The sequence below is a fragment of the Crotalus tigris genome, unplaced genomic scaffold (assembly GCF_016545835.1).
Source record: "Crotalus tigris isolate CLP2741 ecotype Arizona unplaced genomic scaffold, ASM1654583v1 scf7180000017741.1442986301:2390832, whole genome shotgun sequence".
Taxonomy (NCBI): Eukaryota; Metazoa; Chordata; class Lepidosauria; order Squamata; family Viperidae; genus Crotalus; species Crotalus tigris.
This window is the reverse complement of record NW_024096608.1, coordinates 38,864-53,982: the sequence shown is the minus strand read 5'-3', so window position 1 is coordinate 53,982 and position 15,119 is coordinate 38,864. Positions and strand designations below refer to the sequence as shown.

At 44.6% G+C, this 15,119-nt stretch overlaps 1 protein-coding gene across 2 annotated transcripts; it reads left to right on the top strand.

The window, feature by feature from the left end:
* The first annotated feature begins 1,716 nt into the window (after positions 1-1,716).
* Positions 1,717-14,566, top strand: ONECUT1 (one cut homeobox 1). Of its 2 annotated transcripts, XR_005556334.1 has the most exons (4): positions 1,717-3,646; positions 9,589-11,277; positions 13,596-13,662; positions 14,228-14,296. XR_005556334.1 is itself a non-coding variant. In XM_039339908.1 (3 exons), exons 1-3 carry the CDS (start codon positions 2,605-2,607, stop codon positions 14,280-14,282), a joined length of 1,164 nt encoding a protein of 387 aa, XP_039195842.1. In that variant the 5' UTR covers positions 1,717-2,604; the 3' UTR covers positions 14,283-14,566. The 2 variants fall into 2 exon arrangements, 1 of the variants encoding a protein (XP_039195842.1); XM_039339908.1 differs by lacking the exon at positions 9,589-11,277 and having other exon boundaries at positions 14,228-14,566.
* The last annotated feature ends 553 nt before the right edge of the window (positions 14,567-15,119 follow it).

Here is a 15,119-nt window from a genome sequence, read left to right as displayed (position 1 = left end):
CAACTCACTTCCTTTGGTCCTGGTGAAACTAGTGGTTGATGCTTTCTGTTGTGTAGTGCCTTTAGCTATGCAAAGCATTATTCAGGCAAATGTTGAGAGAGAGTGTTATTCTAACTTCAAACTTTATTATACTAAGTTGTTACAATATGCAGTTTTCTTTCCTATAGCCCAGGAATATGAAACTTTCACTCCACTTGGCTGCACCATAGAATTTTTAGAGCTCTAAGGTTATGTCTCCTTCCCTTTCCTCATCAGTTCTCAGTGGGAAATCACAGCTCTAATCCCTTGCCATATTCCTCTCCTAGCTGCTTGGCCCACTTTAAGAAAAGCTGCAGGAAGATCACCCTTGCAGCTGTTTCCCCTGGAAGCCCCTCCAGCTGCAGCTTTCATGCAAGAACCACTTAGTTATTCTGGTCCCTTTGAACCAGGTTATCCTGGCAAGCTGAATGACAGCTTGAAGAAAGTGAAGGGGTTGGTTTTGGCACACCTTTTCCCATGTCATCTGACTCTTTGGAGGGACCTGGGGGGGGGGTCAAGATTGTGGGACAGTTCTGGTTTCCATTTCATCCCATGAGAAAGCCTGGGGATTGGGGCTGCTCAGTTCTTCTGATTTTATTCCAAAGGGGGTTCTGGACTGCAGAAGTATGTGAATTGCATTTCTCTTCAATTCTAAAGCAACTATATTTTCTCAAGATGACTGCAGAGAAGTGCAACATGGTCCAGGGAAAAGATACAACTATCATGGACAAATGCAGACAGGTGATAGGTCTTTTTGCTCCTTTTAAAAATTATTTCTGCTGAGTCTTGTAGGGCATGATGGACAATCAATGGCCATCTGCATTTAGGCCAAGATACTTGGCATTGCATTCATTGAATTCCAAATCACTAAATACTGTAACTCTCATTTTTCAGGCTGTTACTAGAACTCATGAAATGAAACCAAATCAAAAAACCTCTGCAAACGAAATTGTTCCAACAGTGAAGTCCTGTAAGCCTATTGCAGACTTGAATGAGAGAATGTGGGAAGCTGAGAACAGTGTTCCAGGATATCATTGTGGCTTAGAAGCCTAAGGGAAGGATTTACTTTAGGTTTGGCTCAGGTTGCCAAATGCTTTGGGCCAGTCCTGATGCTGTTGTCCCCATCACTTCATGGCTTTGTATTCATGGGGTTTTGGATGAGACATAGTTTAGGCTGAGTCATTCCTGGAACAGGAATACCATTTGCAGAATTTTGAGCAATGAGTATGTAAAATGCATAAATAAACACAGTATCAAAAAGATTAGGAAAAATGATACCCTCTGAGAGCTTTGCAGAAATGGGAATTATAGTTCTGCACGATTCTGCCTGTATCTATGCAATGCCCTGGCCTTCACTTCAGGGGTGTGTATTTATGTCTGTGATTTATTTACACTATTATTGTCATCAGATAATCACTGCAGAGCAGCAATGCTGAGTGGTTCCTGCTCTTCCTGATGAAGAATTAGAGCAGCATGTACCTTACTAAAGTTTCATAACGCCATTTCTAAAAAGTACAATTCATTTGCATTTCCCAAAAGACTTGGTATAAGGAACCAAGCCAAGCTTCCCTCACCCTTGCTGGGAACCTTAACTGGTTATTTAAGATGGGGGGGGGGGGAGAGACAAAGGTCGAAGTCTGGAAGTCTGCGAGGAGTGGATATGCCTGAGGAGGAACTGGGGGGGGGAAGTAAAGCAACTGGATTGGAAGGTTGCTGTCAGCAGGGGTGCAATAAAATTGTATGTATTTACTTGTTACGCTTCCGATGACCTGGGATGCGCCTTGAGATTCACACAACCTGCCTTGACCGGCGGGGTTATTGGCCGAACCAAACAGGGGCGAAGAAATGCCAGGCGGGAAAATGCCACCATGAGCGAAAGTCTGCTCTGCGAGGACCACCCTTCCACTTGTCCGCTCTTGTCCTCCGCGAAGCCGGAAGTGAAGCGGACAATGCGCCCAAGGGACGGGGCGGGCTTGCAGCCCCCGGGCGGACTCCTGGCTTCGTCGGTAGCGGCGACCGCAACGCCCTAAATCCATCCTGCAATCGCTCAGCCGCCGCCGCCGCCATGCTCTAGAAAGCAGAGGCCGGCCGAGCTCCGTCCCCGCCGGGCTCTTCCCAGTAGAGTCGGAGGGCCAGGCGCCCGCTCACCCCCAACCCCGCAAGGCTCCGGCTTCGAGAGCATCGGGCGGCCGGGCGCGCGCGCTCGCAGCCGACGGGAGAGTGAGGCGGAAAAGGAGGCGGGGTCGAGGGAGCCTCAGCGCGCATGCCCGCCAGCCGCCCGCCCGGGCTGCACCAACCGCGGGCTCCGTGTCCGAACCTCCGCAGAAAGAGCGCGGCGCCAGAGCTGAAGAGCGCCGGGCAGGCGGCGGCCCCCCCCGGCTGGGACCACACTAGGACAGCCGCGGGGCGTCCGGAGGAGGGCCAGGCGGGCCGCGCCGCGCCTCTTCAGGAGAGCCGCCGGGTTTGCGCCACGCAAAGTCCCGCTCCTGCTTTGGTTCGGGCAACGGAGCAGTGCGCGTCCTCGGCCCTGATGCATGGGCGGCCCACGCGCCTGCCCGCCCGGTCCGCCCGAAGGTGTCATCGGCGATGTCGCACCTCTGCAAACTCCCGGGACTCGGCCGTGAGACTGGGGAGCGCGCGGTGGAGCAGCTGAGCGCCAGGTCTCCGGACCGCGCGTCGGGCATGCAACCGGGCGGCGGCCATCCCTTAGCTCCCCCAACAGGCGCCATGGCCATGGCTATGGATGGCGGCGGCGGCGGCGGGGGGGAAGAATACCACTCCCATGCGCATCACCGGACCTCCGCGGAGCCCCCGCTGACCGGACCGTTGCACCCCGCGCTGACTGAGAGCTGCCAGAATCCCGCCGGGCTGACCGGGAGCAGCAGCTACACTACTCTGACGTCCCTGCAACCGCCCCTGCCGCCCATCTCCACCGTTTCGCCCAAGTTTCCTCACCATCCCCAGTCACTCCCGCACGCGCATCACAGGTTGGCGGGCAACTTTACTCTCTTGTCCGACAATCTTTACCCCTCACCCTACCCCAAAGAAGTGGCCGGCCTGGGACAGACTCTCTCTCCATTGGGCGGGCTCCACATCACCCAGCAAGCCCTGTCGTATTATGCCGACGCCGGAGTCGCCATGCCGGCCGAGAAAATGCTTACCCCCAGCGGCTTCGAAGCGCAGCACCCACCCCTCTTAGCCCGGCCGGGCGACCAGCATCTCTCCCCGACTACAGCCTGCCTGGTTCCGCTTGGCGGGATCCCCCGCCAACCTCACACCCATCTGAGCGCCCGAGGGCACGGGCAGATCCAGGCGTCCTCCAGGGAACCTAAGCCCGCCGCCGCCGCCGCCGCCGCGCAAGGGAGCGCCGGGAATCACTCAGGGCGGCTGGAAGAGATCAACACCAAGGACGTGGCCCAACGGATAACCACCGAGCTGAAGCGCTACAGCATCCCGCAAGCCATCTTCGCCCAGAGGGTCCTCGGCCGCTCGCAGGGAACGCTTTCCGACCTGTTGAGGAATCCTAAGCCCTGGAGCAAGCTCAAATCTGGGCGGGAGACCTTTCGCAGGATGTGGAAGTGGCTGCAGGAGCCCGAATTCCAGCGGATGTCTGCACTCCGATTGGCAGGTGAGGGGCAGCGATGTGGGCACAGGCTGAGGGGTAGGGCCGACCTTCCTGGGATCCCATTTTAGAACTCTCGCAAGAGAGGCAACAGTCGTGCCGTCCCTCACTCTCTCACCTACGCCCGGTGGGAAAAGAGAAAAGGAGGCTCTGGGCTTCGGGAACCAAGGGCGGGCCAGGTGGGCCCGCCTACGAAGTCTCCTCCCTCATCCTGCCCAGTGCCAGGGACTGCAGGACGCCCCGAGGTCCCAGGCCTCGCTGCAAACGTTGCTCTGATGTTCCTGACAGTGTAGGGCCGCCTCTCCTTGTACACGAACCCAGCCTCCAGACGGAATGCTGCTGGTACCTTTCTGGAGTGTTTCCAGACCGGCAGAAAGCTGGTGGGAGTTGGCTTGCCAGTCAAGTCCGGTAGCGCTTGATTAGCTTTTCTAATTTTCCCGGGAAGGACAGAAGCCCTTCCTAGATGGTTGTAGGTCGCCTCCGGGGGTCTGGCTGGATGGGCTGGTCGTGGGAAGGCTTTGCATGCAGTTGAAAAGTTCTGTGCTTCGGAGGAGCAGGAAAACAGTAGGGGGAAGAAATGTTTGCCCCGTAAGTGAGGATCTTGATGCCGAATGAAGTTTTGTGAGGCTCAGGCTCTTCCCTCGCCCAGAGGAAACTGAGGAGTTGGCTGGATCCAGACGTTGATGGAACGGGTTCTGCACGCCGACAGCAGAGGAGGCCAGGACTCAAGAATTTAAGCGCCAGAGCAACGGCTGCCCGCGGTGTGCTGGGCGGCGGATTCCTGCAGCTGGATTCTATTTCTCTGGTAGGGCAGTGAAAGGCTGGCTGGCCGGGATATTTTCCTGGCTGACCCTCTGACATAGGCCACCAAGCACCTTCTTTTCCCGTTGGGGAGTTGGCCGAGTTTGCTTGGAAAAGTGGGGCGCGGTGGCCGGCCGTAGGCGGCAAGAAGTGTTCCTGCTCTTGGAGTGGGAAGGCGGCTTGTCCCTTTTTGGCGTAGAAAGCAACTCTCCTTTCCTGAGATGAAAAGGAGATAAGGCTGCTCCAAGTCGACCCTCCTCGGCCAGGAGCTGCTTTGCTCTTGCTGAGGCTTCTTTGTTTTCGGCTGCTGCGGCTGGAAATCCTGGTTGGAGTTTGGTCCACAGAGAAGCAGAGAAAGCCACACAAAGTAACTTCGGTGGCAGGTCTCGTGTGAAGAAGAGCGGCTACCGGGGCTTGGGCAAGGCCACTATTGCTGGAGTGGCAACTTTCCAAGGAGATGCACCGGCGAGGACTGACCTGGGCCGCTCTGACCCTTGTTCTGAGGAGCCCATGGAAGACTTAAAGCGCGTTCTCGTTGCCTGCCTCCGGTCGTGAAGGGCTGAGGGTGCAGATGGCCGGAGAACGGCGCCCCTTAAACTTCCCTCAGCAAACGGCGCTCGACTGGCTTCTTGTAAAGAAGCCCTCGCCGCCCTTTTCTCGGCTGATGCCCAAATGTCCCAGGAACGGGCCTTTTCCGCCCAAGGGTCTGCTAGGGCCTGGGGAAGGAAAGACAGAGAAGCGTTTCCCAAGGGGGGGGGGCGACGGGACACGAGGGTCCTGTTTTCTCCTTTGCTTTCTGCAATCCGATAGGACAGAGCACGAGCAATGCTCAGTGAAAAAACGCAGAAAGCCGCGTGGATGTCGTGGGTATTTAAACAAAGGCTGTGTTTGCGTTTGCGTCTAGAGTCCTGCCGCTCGCGCCGCTGGCCTTCAAGAACCCATCCCGGCCGAGCGGTGGCAACTCCTGTAAGGGAAGGTGCATCCGGAGGAATTCCGCGATGCGCCGTCCTCTTTGGCTCGTCACGTCCGGAATTTAGCAGAGTTTGAGTCCCCTATGTTAACCCCGCCACCACTGCCAACTTCTTGGCCATTTGTTCTTAGAAAAGGCAACCAGGATTGTTTTATATTCGATCCTATAAACAGTTTCAGTAAGAACCCCTCTGGAACCTGCTAGATAAGGTCAGATAAATACTCATGGGCCAAGAAATGCATTTCCTCTACACTCCACAAGCCTTTAGTGTTCAAAAACTTAACGCCTTCTTACCTGAGAAAATTATGTAAGAAATAAATATCAAGTAAATTATATTTTTAATTTTCTCGTATTAATTCTAACTTATCCTAATTATCAGTATTTATTAACAGCTAAATTTATATCCTGCCTTTTATGCAGGAGCTCAGTTGGGTTTTCATTTTGCTCCATGATAACCATCCTGTGTGGCAGGCTAGACTCAGGGAGCAGGACTGTTCCAAAATCACAATTTCTCTGGCTTGGGGGAACCTGGGTCTTCCTGCTCTTAAATCCATCCATTTAAATTGTCATATGATACCAACATATCTTACTAAATAAAGCAGCTTTCCATAAAAGAGAGTGTTCGTTTGAGAAACAGTCCTGCATAGTGCTCTATAATTGCTTTGGGGGGGGGTGTCAGAAGATGCCATGGCTTTTAAAACAAAGGCACTTATTTTCTTGGCTTGAGGACTTGTTCGCACCTTGATGGAGAAACCTTGAGTCAGTATGTACAGTGGACTGAGGCCCTTTGTCCATTCAGAGTTCTCTCACTTTGGATTGTTGAGGACCCTCATTGCAGGATGAGGGTCCTCAAGAGATAAATATTTTCACATTCTGGTGAAAGAGGCTCCCTGAGGATCGGCTCCAGCATGAATCCAAAAAGCTCGGAAGAGTAAACCTCTGGTCCTAGTGACTGACCCAGATTGGATCCTCCAACATTATCCTGGGACACGTATATTTGCCTTCATTCATAAACAATTTCTGCTGATCTTTCTCTTTCCAAGAAACAACTAACCCTTTCCCCACAGTTAGGTTAAGCCCTGAATGTCATGGATTCAGTACGGAGAAGCATAACACTGAGGAAAAATCCCCAGTTCTTTATTCAACCAGCTTTATATGACAATAAAAAGCAAAGGTTTTTTTTATAGAAGTTGAAAGCTGATCATCTGCAAGCATTAGTCTGTGTATCTGGGTTTATTTCTAGTTTTAGGCAAAATGGACCTTTCAGGAGGGCAGGAGACCTTTCAGGAAGCCCTTGCAAAGGAGTTGGGGGGTGTCAGCTGACAGAAGATGGAAGTTTGGGGTTTCTGAGCTTGTTACTATATTGCAAGCCACCTCCTAGGGCTGCCTGGGTGTAATAAAGGCTTTTATTCCTTCGTTTAGAATGGATTGCAGGGGAGCTTCAGCTGTGCCAAGGATAGTCAATTTGGACCTAACAGGATTAAGCCAAGAGAGGACTTGGCCTGACCTTGGTCATATCCAAAAGAGAACACTTGTTGGTGACCTCTCCACTGTGTTTATTTTCTCTGTCACCCCTTTTCAGCACATTATCAGCCAGCAGAGATGGTGGCTCCATATAACTGCGCTTCTATCAGGACTTCAGGTTGGTCAGGCTGCCCCTTCCTGTGAGACCTCACTTAGGCATTCTAATAATAATAGGAAATAAATAAATGATGTAAATATAATTTCTAAGGGGAAAAGGAGACACCTGAGACCCCATCAGGACTGTGTAGCGAGCTAGGTCCCCATTGAAGATGTTCAAATGTTGTGGGTATTCATGTACCAGAGATGGTTTGATAGTGGTCTCTACCAATGCTTGTCTGCCCATCCTCTGGAGATGCCTTGGAGAACAGAGGTGAATTCCAGAACTCCTCAGGAAATACTGGATGAGGCTCTTGTGAGACTGACTCCTCCACCTCTGAGAGAGAAGGCAAGGCCAAAGCCTCACTGGCCCAAGACAGCATTCCCATTTGTGGATACAGGCCCCCAATGTAGGTGTAGGATGTTCCTAATGAACAGAGAAATAACTTGCTTGGGAAAGGAGCTATGCTATTCACCACAGGGTCTTCTTCTTCTTCTTCCAGAGGATTTTATGGCTTGCAGCTGGTGGCCTGACAGCTCTGCTCTTTAGATCTAACTGCTGCATTCAGGCAGTGGAGGAAGCTGGGGTGCCCGCTCTTGTTATGTTCACTCACCACCTTGTCCTCACTTAAGCAAAATAAAGCTTTTTGTTGGAGAAATGCTTATTGTTGCTTTTCCTGGTATTAACATTGTGATCATTTCCCTAACCAGTGTGGACACCAAAAGTGACTTGAATTGTGTAGTTTTCATCCCAGTTCACTGGCCAGGCACTATAATAAATGCCGCTCCAAAGCTCATCTTTAGACTCTTGTATTCTTTTCTCGTTTTCAGAAATGAAGTGCCATCTAGCGGGTGCAAGTAATATGGAAAACTGGGAGTCCACTTTATTTAACTTTATTGCTTCATTGAATTGTATAAAAAAGTGAGAAATATTGCACATCAGTACATTTATATTGGGATTATATTCTGACCAGAGGCATAGTGCTTGTCACTGTGATTAATATTATTGGCATGTAGAAATACCTGTGGCAAAAAATAGAATTGAATTCCAATTTTCCTTTTTTAAAATGTGGAGGTGGCTAATGACTAGAACATTTAAAAGTTAATTTTGAATATCAAACAGATTTTCCTAAATATTTCACATTAGATCAGATTGATGATTCATCTCAAAGGCAAATGGTGTACTCATAATAAAGTCATCTGTCATTAATCCTCAGGAAATGACATTTGTCCTTTAAGAGGAGGTGTGAAATCTCTACAAGTGTTTCAAGAGATTCTGGCCATAAATATGTTTTTTAGTATAGGTTGCTCAGCTTTGTTGCTGCTGCTGGGAACAGATAATTCTTGCCTTTTTCTGTAGGGTATAAACCTGTCCTTAAAAGTAAGAAATGTTTTAACAGAATTTAACAGAATAACAGAGTTGGAAGGAACCTTGGAGGTCTTCTAGTCCAACCTCTGCACAAAAAGGGGATCTTATACCATTCTGGACAAATGACTGTCCAATCTCTTCTTAAAAATCTCCAATGATGGAGCCTACGCAACTTCTGAAGGCAAGCCATTTCACTGATTAATTGTTCTATCTGGTTGTGTTTGTCTGCTGGCCTTCACTTCTCTCTTAATGAACTGACACAAATGCAAAATGTACAGTGCTCAGTTTAAGATGTGGGATTGGAACCCAATCCAAAACCAAGCAAAACCTCCCCGCACCTCCTCATGCAGGGATCTCATCTAGGGTCAGGAGAAAACCTGGCAAGGCCCCATGCAATCAACAGGGTTTAAATATTAATGAAGTCTCAATTCAGAGACTCCTATAAAACTTTTTAGAGTGTCCCAGGAGCCAGAGACCAGGTCGTTTCTCCCCATGATGGTTTTGCCTCTAACTTTGGAAGAAGAGATCTGACCTTTCTCTAAGGACAGGAAATGTTCAAAATCTTTGAGAAGCGGGGATCCAGAATGTCCCAGGATTTCAAGCCCTCCTTTCTTGCCTGCTACCAGACCAACTTTGAAAGATCTGAGGGCTAATTCAGGATTTTCTTCATGGTTTCATGGATCTGAACATTGATGTCAGGTCTTATTGAACTGGAGTAGTGGAAAATTAGTGCTAAACAATAGAAAATATATGCACATTTTAAACGTAATATGTGTATGATTTTGGCTTTTTCTAAGACAAACTACTGTTTGAAATAATCTCACAAAGTGGGGTTCAGCCTAACTGCCTTGTTTTGGTCTATGTGTCACTGCAGCCTTTTTAATCCATTTCCCCAAACTTAATATTGATTGGCCTGTCCATCCTAATGGCTGTAGCCATTCAATTCACAGTCACTTACATCTTAAAAACCTTGAAAATTAGTAATATATGCCTGTCTGGTGAAGAATGAATTCGATTGAACTCCATTCAATGGTTTTTCTGGTATTTTTAAGACTGCATTGTAAACATTTTACTTTAAAAATGCAGCCTTTCTTTATTAAAATTCTTTTAGTAGATTGTTATCGGAAAAAAATCCCTCTAACTCTTATCTATCCCAAGTCTGAAAGTGATTTCTTCATAATATTGCAGCTTGTAAACAGAAGGAGCAAGATCAAGGGAAAGACCGAGGAAATGCACTCAAAAAACCCAGACTGGTCTTTACTGATGTTCAGCGCCGAACTCTCTATGCAATATTCAAGGAAAATAAACGTCCTTCCAAAGAATTACAGATCACCATTTCCCATCAGTTGGGGCTGGAACTGAGCACCGTTAGCAATTTCTTCATGAACGCACGACGGAGGAGCCTAGATAAATGGCAAGTTGAGGGCTGTGCCGACTCAGGCAGTTTGTCCTCTTCTTCTAGCACTTGTACCAAAGCTTAAAGGAAGGGCTGCAAATGTAGTCTTGGTGGAATAGCTTTGAAACTACCCAGAGTTGAAGAGTTGGGTAGTATATACATTTAATATATTATTATTATTATTATTATTATTATTATTATTATTATTATTATTATTATTATTATTACTAAAACAAATGAGCAGGACCTCAAGAAAGCAGGTTTATACTTAACATTATTTATGTCCAAAGAAGCCAAAGACTTATTTCATCTGATTTTGAATTCGCTCTAAATAAAAAAAATTCATAGAATGGCTTGCAAAACAAAATTGTTAGAAGGAAATTGAGGGAGAAAACTGATTTTTACATCTTCCCTTTATTCTTGCACTTAACCCACACTCTTTAATCATCTAATGTTGGAGCATGGTGATAATTTGTTATCAAAATAGATGTCCTCAGATATAGCTCCTCGTGTCCATGGCAAAACCACAGAGATGAACATTTAGTGGATGCAACAGTAGCAAGGAAGTTTTCCAGGGCAATCAGAAGCCTAAAGCCGCAAGTTAATATTCATTTTAACAATATGGTTCATGTTGATGGTCTGCCAATATACAGTAGACTCTGAATACAAGTTGAAAGAAGGTAAAGACATTTTGACTTTTATGCAAACCAGTTACATTCTCTTTGTTTGCTTAGAAATAGAGCTATACCTTTCCCCAAACCATGGTTTCCTTGCAAAAGGATCAAAATAGTACCAAAGAAAACATTTAATATACTGTTGGTATTTTGTTGTGATTATTTTACTACTTCAAAGCTATTTTTACATTCAATTCTATGCAGAGTTTAGGGATAAACTAATTAATAGTAACAACACACAAGACAGACTGTTATTCTACCGGTAGCTGTGAAAATATTTTTCATTGATTTCCAGAAGCGATCAAAGCATATAGCTCACACCCACGTGAAACTCAGGTTGTCTTTCTGCATCTCAGAAATCTTTTTTATATTTAATCTTCTGCATAAGTGTACTTTAGTCCAACTTTCAAATGCTGTCTATTTTAGATGCATGCCTGCATTTATATAGTTTATGCCCATAATATTGGAATGATTTAAAATGCCAAATCCTGGAACGCAGGCTTAGCTCTGAGCAGAAAACTGACAAGAAGTGGTCTAGAGCCCATCCAAGATACTCATTATTTTATTATTATTTGTTTGTTTGTTGTACTATTAATCTCCCCAGTAATTGAAAGTAGATATGATTATGATTTGGAAGTATCCATGCAATATCTACAAAAATAAAGAAAATGAATATCACTTCCCATGAGAAGACCTCATAAACAAGTCTTCAGCATGGCCTCTTGGACAACAACCCAGCAACAAGGGAATATCAGATCTCCAGCCAAGTGGTCCAAGAACACTGCAGTTTAGTCTGTCACCATGAAGGTGGGATAAAGAAGATTTATTTATTTATTTATTTATGAGACTTATATACCGCTTTAAGTGCAAGCACTCTCTCAGCTTGCGGTGTACACCAGTAAGCAATGTATATATATATTTACATTGCCCCCAACAATCTGAGTCCTCATTTTACCTACCCCGGAAGGATGGAAGGCTGAGTCAACCTTGAGCCGGTGAGATTTGAACCGCTGACCTGCTGAACACAGTCAGCTACAGTGGCCTGCAGTACTGCACTTTAACTGCTGCGCCACCTCGGCTCATTAGATGGCTGTACAATATGGTTTTTCTCCTGAGATACAGTGATGTTGGGATGGCTTTAGAATCATCTGCTCTCATGCCCACTAAATGATCTGTATGTTAAGGGCATGTTCCCAAGGAAGCCAACTTTGGCTTTGTTTGCATCACATTTCTTACACAGCAAGTCATACAGATGACAATCTCTACTACTCTATTGGAACATGCTGGAATTTGTGTGCTGAGGTAACTTCCTTATCTAGTCAGCAGAAAGTTACAACATGAAAATTAACACTGTCATTCTTCATTCATTTCTGCATTCATTTTTTTCTCTCAGTTTATTGCAGACTAACTCAGCAGGCTATTGTTTACTTTATAGTGGAAGGAATACTTCTTCATGTGCATCATGAACAAGTTATTATTTCCACGTGACTAGAAAAATGGTAAAATGGTTCATTACTGAATTTTAAAAAGGCACAGGGAAAATAGGAAACGGGAAAAATTATTAAAAAACATTTTTACAAGATTGCAACAAACAACCTTTTATTTACAGTGCAAGATTGATAGTCATTGTGGCATTATAGTACTCATGGCAAATATAGGTCAAAAAGAAATAGGCAATAAGAAGGGAATTTTGAAAGTTGGTTTTACCTGCATAAATGTGCATTTTGGTATTTATAGATTAAGACTATCTATACAGATAGTCCTTGAGTTACAACCATTCATTTAGTGACATTCAAAATTTCAATGGCACTGAAAACAGTGACATGATTGGCTTTTCACACTTACAACCATTGCAGCATCCCCATGGTCAAGTGATCAAAACTTGGGCACTTGAAAACTGGCATGTATTTATAATGGTTGCACTGTCTCAGGGTCATGTGATCATCATTTGGAATCTTCCCAGATGGTTTCCAACAAGTAATGAGGGAAACCAGATTCGCTTAACAACCTTTATCAAGCAAAGAGAATGTAATGGCACATTTCTATCAAGCTGTTGTACTGATATATTCAGAAACTTACAATCATTATGCAGATTTTCCTTTCAAAATACTATTGTGTCATATGGTTGATTTTACAATAAGCACTGTAAGTTATCTGGAAGAAGCAAAATCAAGAATACTTACGCCTACAATTAAAAAAAGAAAAGTGTTATCCCATACCATTTATCATGTGAAACAGAGATGCTACCTCACTCCATTTTCCATGGGTGATTTTAATTACACTGATGAATACCAAAGATTTTTTTTACACATAGCCTGCATCTGAAAAGGGAACTTGTGCTACTAAACTGCATTTTCTATCTATAAAGTTACTTTTCTAACTGTACAATGGCAACATAATGTTTACACTATTCTTTCAATAACAGTACAATAAAACTCTATGAGAACAGGTTGCAAATCACATTAAATTGGACGAGTGCCTTGCTTGAACCAAAGCATTAAACCACTTTTGACCTCTTTAGACCTTACTGTATAGATACTCTCTGAATACCTCAGCCTAATGGAATGGCCATGAAAAATAAAAGGAATCACAATGGTGATTTTTGCCTGCTAACAAAGGAAAAGAGTTTTGCTTTGAGTTCTGCTTTTTTGCCAGCAACCCAAAGGTTCTTTGCAAGTGGCTTGAATCCTCTGAACAGACAGGCTGGGCATTACTTTGACTAGTTTCTCCAAATACCTCATTGCATTAAATAATTACAATTATATTATAATTATTTGTTAATTGCCATGTTTGCCTTAAGAATTGTATTATTTGTTCTAAAGTCATGATTTGTTACGATGAGGCACTTTCTCATTCTTTTGCTAAGCTTGAGTTTTGTTTTTTTTAAATTCTCCTTGGCTCAAGCTGCACGATATTAATATATCCCAGAGAAGTTACTTTTTCTTGTTTGAAAGGTTTTTTAGTGTTATTTTTGCAATGTACACTTGCACTCTTTATTTTCTAATATTTTATGCTTCCCTGAGTTTATTTAATTTTGTTTATGATACTGTTGTGAATACATAATCATTACATTTTCTGTTCCATCCCTTTTGCTTCTGATTCCTGGAAATGCCTGGCTTATTCAGGCTTCACGCTCAGCATTTTGAATATTCTGATGCCTTACCTTCAAAGTCAGCTGCAGTACACATCATTGTAAGTTCTTTGATCCCAAAGAAGGCAGAGCTGCACTCTGAATGTGTTTATGTGATTTGTATTCTTTCTTTAACATTTTGCGTATGGGTGAGTATAAAGAGAGGAGATGGGAAAAGTGTTAAATACTTAGAAGCACTGAGATCTGTGACAAACTTTATGGGTTTGCCTGCCCCCCTTTCTTTTTGCTGTTCACATAGAGTTACAGATGTAAGAATAATGGAGAACATGAAATCAAGTTAACTTAATGTGAATTTGGAAATGACCTACAATAAATAATGCTAGCAATGAATACTGTTCATTGGGGAAATATGCTGAATGGTTTATTAAGACTTGGGGTAAAATCTATGCTGGATTTAAAATAACACATGGATAAGGGATGGGTCAGGGTTAGGATTAGGTACATACCAGGAATGGAGGACGGCGGGTGGGCGGGGCTGAGGGTGGTCCTTGTGTTGCCTCCAATTTTAGGCTTCTTTATTAACATTTTTAAAAGGTGATATTAGTACTGTTAACATGGCAGTTCAGGCTGCTTCTCTATTAATAAGAAAGCATGTTTTTCTTTTAGTCAAGGCCATTTCTTTCTTATGCAAGAACTCATCTTTTCAGCAACTACAGAATAGAAAGCGTATTCTGAAAGTCCTTGGATGCACTTGCAACTTTCACAAAAGATACAAGCCTAAGTGGAAAAGAGCAATGTAACCCATAATTTTGTCATTTGTGGAATGTTAGCTTAACATTAGAATCAATGTTTTCTAGTGTTCAAACATCACAAGCAATCAATGTATTGTATCTTATTGTTTTATCATGTGCTTACTGGTATCACATGTACCGAATGTACGTATCCTTTGCTTCTATACCCTATAAAAAGACTTGATTCCCCCCTCTTAATGAACGCTTTTTGCTTTACCTGAATTGCTTGGTAGTTTGTATTTTGAGGAGGCCAAGAAGCCCCTTTGCAAAGGTAGATGTGTTTTCTCTCCCAAGTTCATGGAACAGGTTCTTCGCTCCATGCAAAATTCCTGAGTTTTGAAAAAACATTTGGCTCCGGTCATCAGGATGTCCCTTTTTCAGTGGTGAACATGTTAAGGAGCCATTCCCTGTGTGTCTTTCTTTTCCTTTTTAATTTGCACTCAAGTAGAGACCATATCGCACAGGTAGTCTAGTTACAACAGAAATCAGAATTTGCACAGTAAGCATTCCCATTTGTAAGTTGAGGCATCAAGCAAGCAGATAGTATTTTACAACCGCAGGGTTTCTACAAATAGAAATAAATATTTCCCACAGCAAGGAAAAAAAGTAGAGATGATTAAATTCAAAGAAAAGAACATATCTATGTTTGTTTCCATTTGGAAACAACTTCTGGATATATACAGTATATTTTTAAGAGTAGAATATTCTTTATTGGCCAAGTGAGATTGAACATACAAGAAATTTGTCTCCAGTGCAGAAGCTCTCAG

Excerpts from the sequence above, each read along its gene's own strand:
- ONECUT1 (XM_039339908.1), top strand. The coding sequence starts at position 2,605 with ATGTCGCACCTCTGCAAACTCCCGGGACTCGGCCGTGAGACTGGGGAG. Across the intron at positions 3,647-13,595 it reads GTCTGCACTCCGATTGGCAG|GCTTCACGCTCAGCATTTTG; the intron begins GTGAGGGGCAGC and ends TGGCTTATTCAG. Across the intron at positions 13,663-14,227 it reads CAGCTGCAGTACACATCATT|TCAAGGCCATTTCTTTCTTA; the intron begins GTAAGTTCTTTG and ends TTTTTCTTTTAG.